Here is an 11,697-nt window from a genome sequence, read left to right as displayed (position 1 = left end):
TCACATCCTCCACCACCAATATTAAGAAAATGCCAGGGGCTGGGACTCAAATTATCTAGTCTTTCCCAGTCATGATAAAAGAATTTCCTTAAGAATAAACCCTGCTAATCGACAGAACAATATTAAACCAGGTTATGAAAAGATGACTATTAACCACATTATCAATACAAAATGTAATTTTCAGACAGCTGTTTTGGCAATTGTTGTCACCTCATCAAGATTATATATATGATTACATATATTATATTTATTATATATAACATCTCACAATGTTGTGAAGGAGTTCACATTATTGTGAAAATGTCTCTATCACACACTTCATAATATGAGATATTAGAGACATTTTCTACACAATGAGAAATCAGTTAATATAATTATCACACAAGATTGCAATTCCTGCAAAAATTGCAAGTCTTTGGAATAATACTGGAGTAAGCCAACAACTTTTTATGAATTTTATTTTGGGCAATGAAGCAGCAAATTCAACCTCTGATTAAAAATAAATAAATAAATAAAATAAATTAACATAAAGGTAATTTGTTTCTTTCTCATAAACAAAGCATAAATGATTAGGGGAAGTTGAAGAAAGGAAAGTATTAAATGATAAAAGTACTAAAAGCCTGTCAATAACAGCTAATAGGTTTTTGTTATTGCAGGAAATGACTTTGGAGATTTTGATCTTTCTCCTCTTGTATTTTATTTTATTTTAATTTAATTTTATTTTAATTGATTTAACATTGATAAATGAACTGAAGCATTAAACTTAGCATCCACTGGAAACCCACAAAACATTTATGAGAGAGATACAGGATACAAGGAAATATATACAGCAGTATAAATGAATCGAGAAAACATATGTACATACAAGCAATGGAATACTTACATGGTTAAAAATTTTTCATTTTAGCAGCCACTCTCTTTTTCGATTACTATGAAACAGAATATACTAAAATGTCCAAATAATAATATAATAGTGTATAGAACACTGATTTACTTTCAGTTAATATTAATTTTGAAGAAATCAGCGTAACCAAAATAAACAAGGACGACAGAAATTAGATTATATCATAAAGAGAAAATTACTGTTTTGAAGTCATACATTTGATTCAGTAAAAAACTAATATACCTTACTCAACAAGTAAGTCAATGTTGAAAAAAAGTCGTGAGTTAGGGTTGAATGTGAAAGTGTCTGCAATTCTGCCCAGACACGATAGAAGGGAGTATATGATGAGAGCCTTGTCGATCAATTCGGCACTGGAGAGATTGTGCAAGGCTCAAGGGGTAAAATTTTTTTCAGCCTGGTCTGTGCTTGTTGACATGAGAGAGTGCTTCTACAGTGATGGGGTACAATTAAATAGAAAGGGTGCAAGTATATTTGCTGATGTTATCGAGGCAGCATTAGGGTTGGAAATCTGCTGGCTTGGGGGGGGGGGGGTGCACAGACTAAAAGGTTAACAGTGGCAGAGGCAAAAGTGATTCTTGCACTGCTTCTATTAGAATGAACAGCAGCCTGGAAAGCAAGGTAATGGAGATTTCCAGGACTGCTGGGAGTAAGTGGAACAAGTAAATGCATGGGCTATGTTAGGGTAACTAAGAGTAGGAACAGGTGCATGTATACTTGCATGTACACCAATGCTAGGAGTCTAGTTTGATGAGTTTAATTTTGATATTTTTAAGTTTAAGTTTAATAAATTTGATGAGCTTGAAGTGCTAGTCAAGACATCAAAGGCAGATATTGTTGGGATATCAGAGATGTGGTGTCACACAGATATAAGCAGTGCAGAATTGGGATTTGGGGAGTACAATGTGTGCAGGAAAGACAGACAAGACAGAACAGGACAGGACAGGAAGGGAGGAGGGGTTATGCTGTTAGTTAAGAAACACATAAAATCTAAGGAAGTGCATCCAATTGATGTTTGTGGACAATGCAATGTTGAGTCTGTGTAGTGTGAAATAAGCACTGGCAAAGGAAAATTGAGAGTAGGTGTGTGTTATAGGCCTAATGAATCTGATAAGTATAATGAACAATTGTGCGGAGAAATAGAGTGGGCCAGTAAATCAGAATGTCTTATAATAGGGGATTCTAACTTTCCAGATATTGACTAGAACTTGTGGATTGGTCACTCGCATACTAGCAAGACTTTTGTGGATTTATTAATGACGGTTTTCAACAGCAACATGTTCAAGAGGCAACCAGAGGGAGTAATACTTGATCTGATTATCAGCAGTGTTTATTCATGCATTAAGAATTTGCAGAATTAAGAATTCATGCATTAAGAATTTGAATTAATGAGACTGAGTGACAGTGATGACAATGTACTGATGTGGGAATTACTTAAAAATGTAACTACCATCAAGGCTAAAGGGAAGGGCTTTTGCTTTCGTAAAGGTGACTACAGTGGACTCAGACTAGTTTTTAAATTCTGTATAGTGAGATCAACTGATGATATTACCAACGTTGAATTCTAAATGGGAAGCCTTCAGGGACTTAATTTTGGAGGCTACTAGGTTTTTCATTCCAACTAAGAAATACTGTTCAAGATTTAGCCCTAAATGGATGTCAGATGAATTAATGAGACATAGCAGAGAAGAAGAATGTATGGGATGCATATAAAGTATCAGATGACACAGAAGCCTATGGCAGGTATAAACTAGTCTGTAATCAAGTCACAAAGGAGGATAGGCAGGCGAAGGCAGATTACGAGAAATCTTTGGCAAAGGATGCAAAGAAAAACAGCAAAGAGTTCTTTACTTATATAAACACTAGAAGGAAAGGGATGAATCAGATTGGACCACTTAACATAGATGGATTCGTTATTGATGATCATGCTCAGGTAGCTGACAAACTGAATGATGTTTTGCATCTACATTCACACATGAGGAGTCATTCAGTGAGGGCAGTGCCAGAAGTTTATCAAATGCTAACAGGGAGCTAAGTGATTTTGTAATAACTGAGAGCAAAGTGGAGGAGAAATTGCTTCAGTTAAACATAAGGAAGGGAACTGGGGTGGACAGGATCTATCCAGTTATATTAAAGCAGGCAGCAAAAGAAGTAAGCAAACCCTTAGCCATAATTACGAGAGCTTCCTTGGATTCAGGGGAGGTCCCCATGTACTGGAGCTGTGCAAATGTATCAACAATTCACAAAGGGGGTTCAAAAGGTGACACAACTAACTACAGACCCATTAGTTTAACTTGTGTTCTGGGGAAAATAATGGAATCACTGGTTAAAGGAGCACTGCAGGATCATCTAGACAAGACTGCAGTAATAGTAAAGACACAGCATGAATTTGTTAAAGGGAAGTCTTGTCTGACTAATTTGATTGGATACTATGATGTGGTCACAAAGGAACTGAATGCCAAAAATAATTTTGATATCATATACTTGGATTTCAGTATCAAAGGAAAGCTTTTGATACTGTTGCACATGGAAGAATGCTGTACAAATTGGAAAGGTATGGCATTAAGGGTAAGTTGTTACAATGGATAAAGGGATGGTTGAGTGGGAGACGACAGAGAGTGGTAATCAATGGACACTGCTCTTCGTGGACAAATGTTGTTAGTGGAGTTCCCCAGGGGTTGGTGTTGGGCCCATTGTTGTTTTGTATATTTATCAATGATATTGATGAAGGTATAATGTGCAAATTTGTAGAAGATACAAAGGTTGGCAGGGTTGTTAACGACAGTAAAGACAGTAACTGGATCTAGATAAGTTGGGAAAGTGGGCTGAGAAGTGGCAACTGAAGTTTTAACATTGACAAATGCAAAGTACTGCATATGGGTAGGGATAACCAACTCTGTGGTACTACACTCAGGGAAGTGGAAAGTGAAAAATACCTGGGGGTAATTGTGCAGTCAAATATGAAATTTTCTGAGCAGTGCAGATGGCTACTAGGGCAGGTCATGGAGTCTTGTCAATGATATATAGGAATTTTGCTAGCAGGGACAGGAAGGTGATTATCCTGTTATACAAGGCAATGATCAGGCTACACCTAGTACTGTGTAAAGGTCCGGAGACCTCATTTTAGGAAGGATATAGAGTTGCTAGAATGAGTACAAAGAAGGGCAACAAGATTGGTAAGGGGAACAAATGGGTGCTCTTACCAAGAAAGGCTTAAGTTCTGCAAATTGCAGTGCCTGGAGAGAGTAGGCACCTGCGAGATGATCTGATTGAGGTGTATAAAGCCTTGAATGGGTTGAGCAAGCCGAATGCTGATGTGATTCTTCCTCTTGCTCAGATTAAGAACCTGAGGGGACACAGATTCAAATTGAAGAAAGGCAGTTGTAGAATAGATGTTCTTAAATTTGTCTTTAGCCAGCGGGTAGTTGATTGGTGGAACAGGCTTCCATCTTTTGTTGTGGAAGCTAATAGCCTAAATAAATTTAAGGCTGAGTAAATAAATTTATAAGGAAGCTAATAGCCTAAATAAATACAGCCATTTGGAACGAATGGAGGGGTGAAATGGGAATGTTTTTTTTTTTTTTGGCTGATGTTGCATAAGCTTGCTTTCTTGCATCATATGCCTCTACTAATGCTAATGAGAATGTAATGTAACGTTCCGGCAATGGACATTTGATTTATCAACTTGTATTTCAACTTTAGGAATTTTTCCGAATTCATAATGCCCTGCCTTTTGAAAGTGAAATGGATAAAAATGGAATACTTACAGCTTTTATTCCATATTTAGCAATTTAAATCAGTACATAGAAGTTGTTAAATTAGCGCACTATTTACAGTACATTTTTAGTGAAATGCACAATGAAACATGTGACAAGTGTAAATTATTAACAGTATCTCCTCTTAGATAAAAGTAATTTCTATTTAGAACGGTGTAATCAATTTATTGCCCAGTAAAACTGTTTTGTATTCTTTTTGAAGTCATGCCATTTCATGTTTCCAATGAATATACAAGCAACTTTTTTGATAATTTTATTGCAGCTGTATAAGGTGCAAGAGTTTCCATTAGAGTTACACTGTACACCGAAAGGACAGAATTCTGGGCAACGTGATGCTGTCACCCCTCTCACTTGTGGATGAACCCATCACTTGGCAGGTATACAGGTACACTGCATCACTGCATTCATGTAGACGGTAATTCAATGTCAGTATGGATAAATGTCATGAGTGAAAGAGGGATGAAAGTGGGTGTCTGACACATGGGTCACCCTATCGTGGAGATGGTACAGAAATTGCACTATCCCTGTTGAACAATATCAAGAGTGTATCTGGAATATGCCATTTCCAGAATAATATCTCATTGTGGATAGTGCCGTGGGCAAACATGGCACAAATCACCACTGACTTCAATGAAGGAGGTGCCAGAAACATCTCCACCAAGACCATTAGGCAATCATTAGCCACAATAGGTTATGGGAGCAGCTGACCCACTAGAGTCCCATTGCTAACACCACGACACAGGACTCTACGGCTCAACTGGGCGAAAGGACATTGGCACTGGACCTTGGAGACGGGTCTCCTGGTCCAATGAGTCCTGTTTCCAGTTATATCTAGTGGATGGGAGGCTGCATATATGGCAGAAACCACATGAAACTATGCACCCGTCATGTCAACAAGCAACCGCTCAGGCAGGTGGACAGTCAGTAATGGTCTGGGGCGTGTTCAACTGGCACACGTTGGGACCTCTCGTGAATCTAGACTCATCTCTGAATGGTCCAGGTTACGTGTCCATCTTTGCAGACCATCTGCATTCCTTCATCATTATGCACCCCCAATGCAATGGACTCTTCCAGCAGCACGGTTTTGAAGGGGCAAATTGATTTCACTACCATGGAACGGTGGTAAAGTCAATTCATCTACTCTGTTCACAGAATTGAAACTCTTAATGGCTGTTTTTGAAAATGTTTTCTTTGATTTCTCCACCAAAAATTCCAGAAATCTCTGTTAATTATCGCACAATTAGGAAAAATTCATGAATTGAGTTAAACCAAATTATATGCATGTGTTGACTGGCATGTGTTATTTTCAGTTATTGATAGCAAGTTGTGTTTACTACCACACAGTTTTCTCCAATCGGTAATGCTCTCTAGCTTTGCGACACTGAAACATTGTATCTGATATAGTCCATTTGAACAATCTGTGGGCATGGGCAGTTTGGTGCTTGGATCAAGTACCATTGTAGGGTTGTTAAAATTAAAGTATCCCTATGTAGAGGGCTCTGGAGTGAGTTCTAAGGCTTGTACTGAAGAGAAATTGGGACAACAGGTACAATAAAGAATGCACTCACCATTTATTGGGAAAAAAGAAATTAGTTACAAAATTTGTCACTGTATGGTGCGTAACTATCTTAGTTACGTAATTAATAATCATAAGTTATTGCCACAGCACCACTACTCGGTTCTACTGTACTGTATAAAAGCAAAGCAGTCTCTTCAAAATCATACAGTAGATGTTTGCCTGCACTACAGCAGTGAAGTTGTACTATCAGAACAGCAACAATCCAGCTGTGGCTATCAGAGAATTCCGGCATCAGAAGCGCATAAGGTGTGGACCTATGACTATTTGTGCTGTCTGGCAAAATGACTGCAAAATTTGAAGCGACAGGACATCTTGGCATTCAACCAGGTAGAGGTTGAAAATGAGTGGACTCCTCTCTTGTTGAAGATCTCGCTATGGCTGTCGTGGATTTATCAAGTCAATCTCCATGTGGTAGCGCAAGTGTGTCAGCTGTTTCTCATGAAGTGGACATGCCACATTCCACTGTAAGGCTAGTAATGCGTCAGGTGTTGCGGTACTATCCTTACAAGATGAACATGCTACAGCAGATAAAGCATGGTGATGCAGATATTCGTTTCACATATGCACTTCAGTTTCTGGTGCAAATGACTTTGGATATCACTTGGCCATGGAACATCCTTTGGAGTGATGAAGCCCACTTCTGCTTAAATGGACAAAAGAATATGCACAACTGTCGCATTTGGGCAACAGAAAACCCATGAGTTATCCAAGAGGTCCCATTGCATTTTCCAAAAGTGACAGTGTGGTGTGGATTTACGGCCACATTTTTTTGAACAGGTAACACCGACTAGATCCTGCACCTGTTCCGCCACTGGACAGTGATATTATGAAATGTTGGCAAATTTCGCAATACCAGAGCTGCAACAACATGGGTGCCTTCAGGATACCATATTCATGCAAGATGGTGCGCCACCATCTTGCATGTTAAAAGATGGTGGTGACACAACGGTGGTATACACCGTTGTGTCCAAAGATTGCTAAGGCAACACTTTACAGATGAACGGGTCAACAACAGCTGTTTCCAGACACCTTGGCCATCCCCACCCCGATCACTGGATTTCACCCCATGCGACCTCTGGTTGTGGGGTTTTTTTTGAAGAACCAGGTGCACCGGGAAGGATGTCAAACTCTGGCAGATCTGAAGGACAGCATTAGACTTCATGTGCTGATTATTCCAGTTGACATGTTACGTTCTGCTGTAGAAAATGCTGTTCTTCGAATGGAAACTGTTGTCAACCAAAATGAAGAACACATTGAACAATTTTAGTGCTGTTCAAGTGATTTGCATTGCCACAGCACCATGCAGTGACAATTTCGTAACTAATTTTTTTTCCCAATAAATGCTGAGTGCATTCTTTATTGTACCTGTTGTCCAAATTTCTCTTCAGTATGAGTCTTAGAACTCGCTCCAGAGCCCTCTACAGAGGGATACGGCAGTATACAACTGCCAGTTATACAGGGTTGTTATAATTAAATATAACAACCCTGTATAACTGGCAGTTGTATACTGCTGTGAGGTTGGGTTGCCATACATGAGAACATCCTCTAGCACTTAGTGAGGCCAATGCTTCAATGTATCCAGGCTATGCTGTATGCTAAAGGTTGTGCAACCAGATACTAGACAGATGTTCCTAATGTAAAACAGTGTATATAAATTTTCCCCCCACTCAAATCCATAAACAATTTCTAGGACTTTAACCTAACTTGTCATCATACTACTGGAATACATGGAATACTTAAACTAAAGCTCCTTTCTTTGTAAACTTTTAACTGACTAATACCTAATATTTCCAGCACTCTGAGATATTATAGTAAATCAAGGGCAGGAGTGTATTGTTTATTTCTATCATAAATTCTAGTTTTTCACCAATATCTAATAACAATCTTTATGACCCAGCCAATTTCTTTAATTAACATACCTAGTCACCAGGGCTCTCACTAGTATGGGCAGGTTGCAAGGAATACAAACTCTAAATTTCTTAGTGTTACCTAGAAATTTAAGGTTAAGTACAATATGTGACTCATCAGTTTAGTGTATGCAACTTGATATAACTAGTTTTAACAGAACTAAATTTTAATTTTATTTAACATATTGTAGCATTAGTCTAATTTAATTTTTAACTGGGACATTTTTAAAGATAACTAACTGATCAAGGTAAATTTTTTGCATTTACTCTGCTCCAAGCCTGAGGTGGGATTCGAACCCATGACCTTTAGGTTTCCAGGCAGGCACTTTACCCACCCGGCTAGCCCGTTTGGCATTGTTTCAACTAAAAAAAAAAAAGAGGGAAAAAAAAAAAGCACATGCATAACGTATCTGTGGATGTTATAACTCATTGAGGAATTATAATGATGATTGGCCCACAAGTCATACCCATTTCACTTGAACTTGCTGCCACATACACATAGAACTTTCTCTAGTGATAGAGATTCATTCCTGTGTGCAAAATACAGGGAGTGCAATGACTTGAAATTAAAACATGATAAAGTATTTGATGGGAGTGAGTCTCTGAGGAAACAAGATGAAGCCCTACAGAAAAATCAAACTGGTGGCTTGACTGAGAAACAGGACTGGATCATTATCTGGTTCCAAGAGGTAGTCATACTGGGAGATTCAATTATAAGGGAACAGTCATGTTTGAATTAATGACTTGGTTAAGAAATATAATGTCATGCAATAAAAATCACAAAACAGAGCAAAATGTTCTTATGTCTGGAACATTTTACGCAGAAATGACAGGAGGGATTATATAATGGAAGCCTTGTGGATTAACTCTAGACTTAGGGACTCTACAAGGCGTTTAGGAAGAAGTTTTTCTCGGCCAGCCCTGCTCTAGTTAGTATAAGGAATTGGTTTTGTAAAGCTGGAATTCATGGCAGCCGTAGCCTAGTGGTCAGGCGTGCAGGTGCATAAGTACACGTGCCTTGAGTGACTGGGGTTTAAGCCCGTGATTGCTGAATACGGTGCCGTTTCTTGTATTCTGTCTATCTTGTGAACTCCTCTGACCGTTTGGTCGTCCCGGAGTATAAACAGAAAATTTATTTTATTTATTATTTAAACAAGTGGAGTAAGGGTTTTTCTAATGCTATTTGAAGTCTTAACGATTTGGGGGGGGGGGAGCTGCAGAATTGCACCACAGATCAGTGGCATAGGTAAAAAAAAAAAAAATCACACTTGCACCCACTTTGTGGGCCCCTAATTAATAAGCACAAAAAAGATGACATGAGTACAAACCATCAGCAGTCACAATGGAATTCACAGAAAAAATATGCTTAAATAAATATAAGGGATGTCAGGGTTTTAAAAAGCTATAAAATATAAAAATTTAATTTAAATAAATAAATTAAACAAATTTGGGCTATTGATTAAGCCAACCAATGCTGACATAGTAGGGCTAGTACAAAATGGTGACTATAGTGTGTTCAGAGGTGATAAGGAGAGTTGAAGGGGGTGGATTGAGCATCATGCTTCTATCGAAGAAATTAAGTGTTTCATACAAGCGATTTCTGAGTCAGATCACATTTAAGTGGACATTGAGTCTGCATGGTGTGAGATGACTTGTAATAAAGGAAAGATGATAGTGGGAGTATGTATGTATGTATGCCACATAATTCTGAGGAATATGATAAAAATCTCTTTAAGCAACTTGAATGAGCAAGTGTGATTTGCATCATTACGGGTGATTTCAAAACATATTAAATTGAAAATTATGGATGGTCAATACAACATGTGAAGACAGTTCCAAATTATCAATCAAATCTGGATAACTGTTATTTATTCCATTACAGAGCAAGTAGAACAGGCTTTAACATCCTTGATTGGCTCTCACTAAGGATACAAACTTTATCATAAATTCGAAAGAAGAGTGCAAGAACCAATAACAGGTAGTCATCACAATGCTATAAAATGGGCAGTAACCAAAGAGATTTCTGTGACCAAAGGAAAACATGATAGTTTCAATTTCAAGAGAGGTAATTATGGTGCACTGAGGTACTTCTTGGGATCTATTAACATCAAAGAAAACTATATGATGTTGGATATAAGTTAATTATGGGAAGTATTCAATTAATGTTCTTCAGTGCTCTTTCCACTTCCTCCCACTAATGAAGATAAAGGAACTAATGAGAAATATTTGGTCTGCTATCTTTGATCTTCCTAATAACAGAGCAAGGAAGCAGTTTTTTCCCTATCAACTGTTCGATGCTTCAAGAGAGATGTATCCCTTGCAAAGATATCTAAAGCTTTCCATCCAACAATCATTAATCAATGTTAGAATTAATAATAATAATGCAGATTTTTTATTGCCATTTTATGTATTTTTTATTACTACTTTATGTTATATTTGCTGCGTGTATTAGTTTTATAACCCCTAGCATTTTTGCAGTTATGGGCATTGCATCATGCATCCATGTAAAATTTGCCTATTTTTTCTGATTGCATATATTTTTTCTGATAATATAAAGATATTATATTATAACAATATTGTATCCTTTACAGATTTCTAGTAATAACAGTAGACATCCATAAAGAAATCTATAAAGAATCATAAAAGCAGTCAAGTACAGGAAACGCTTCTTATAATTTAATATCTAATTGTAAGTATTTAAATAAAAAAAGAGGAAGCTAAAAGTGTATTTACCAGGCATTTCTTCAGCTGAATAGTCCTTAACATCTCTTTTTACCCAACGCATGTGAACATGGTGAAGGTGCAATCCGCATAATGCACTGCTAGTAAATCGCATGCAACACAAAAAGCAGGTACCACTTTCCATGCCGGAACCTTCAAGTCTTCCTGCCATTGCTTCTAACCCAGAGGCTAAATCAGCACACTCTGGCATATGTTTCTGGAGTTAAAAAAATAATAATAAAAATAAAAAATCATCCAATACAAATAAAAAACTAGATATTCTAACTTAAACACTAATTAAAAATTCATTTATGCAATAACTGCAGCCATATCTAGGGATGTATTTTGATTGTTGCTGTTATGAGGGTTTGATGGCACATAAGCTACTTTGGTTATAATGCAATGTATCTCGAGCTAAGGTATGCAAAAAGTATAATTACAAAGATGTTCAATGTCTAAGTTTAGCACCCAAATCAAACAGTGTATATATAAAAACATGTGACTATCAACCTACAAAAGAAATTACATCCCATTACAGAACTCCGGGGGCTCACATCTGGTGAGTATGGGCTTGGCAAACCCAGGGTCCTGAGCTGGATATCACTATTCTTCTCTTTCTTGGTGATTCCTTTCTACTTCTCTCTCTCTCAGGGTAACTTGGGAATTTTTTTTTTTTTTTGGCTGGTGCAGCATAAGCCTCAGGCTTCCTTGTACCATATGGCTATTAATATTAATATTAATAATAATAATAATAATAATAATAATTTTGAGAAAAATTCCTAAAATTCAACAAAAATCCCTATAATATAAAGA

The 11,697-nt window shown here is 37.4% G+C and overlaps 1 protein-coding gene across 1 annotated transcript in view; it reads right to left on the bottom strand.

The window, feature by feature from the left end:
* Positions 1 to 11,697, bottom strand: part of LOC150079443 (uncharacterized) — a 227,911-nt gene that overhangs the window by 59,212 nt on the left and 157,002 nt on the right. Inside the window, exon 14 of the mRNA XM_090383422.1 lies at positions 10,897 to 11,101. Coding sequence (XP_090239548.1) covers positions 10,897 to 11,101 — 205 coding nt within the window. The remainder of the gene's footprint in view (positions 1 to 10,896; positions 11,102 to 11,697) is intronic.

This window comes from Mastigoproctus giganteus, chromosome 10 (assembly GCF_048544385.1).
Source record: "Mastigoproctus giganteus isolate SK-2022 chromosome 10, ASM4854438v1, whole genome shotgun sequence".
Taxonomy (NCBI): domain Eukaryota; kingdom Metazoa; phylum Arthropoda; class Arachnida; order Uropygi; family Thelyphonidae; genus Mastigoproctus; species Mastigoproctus giganteus.
This window is presented reverse-complemented; position numbering and strand designations above follow the sequence as displayed.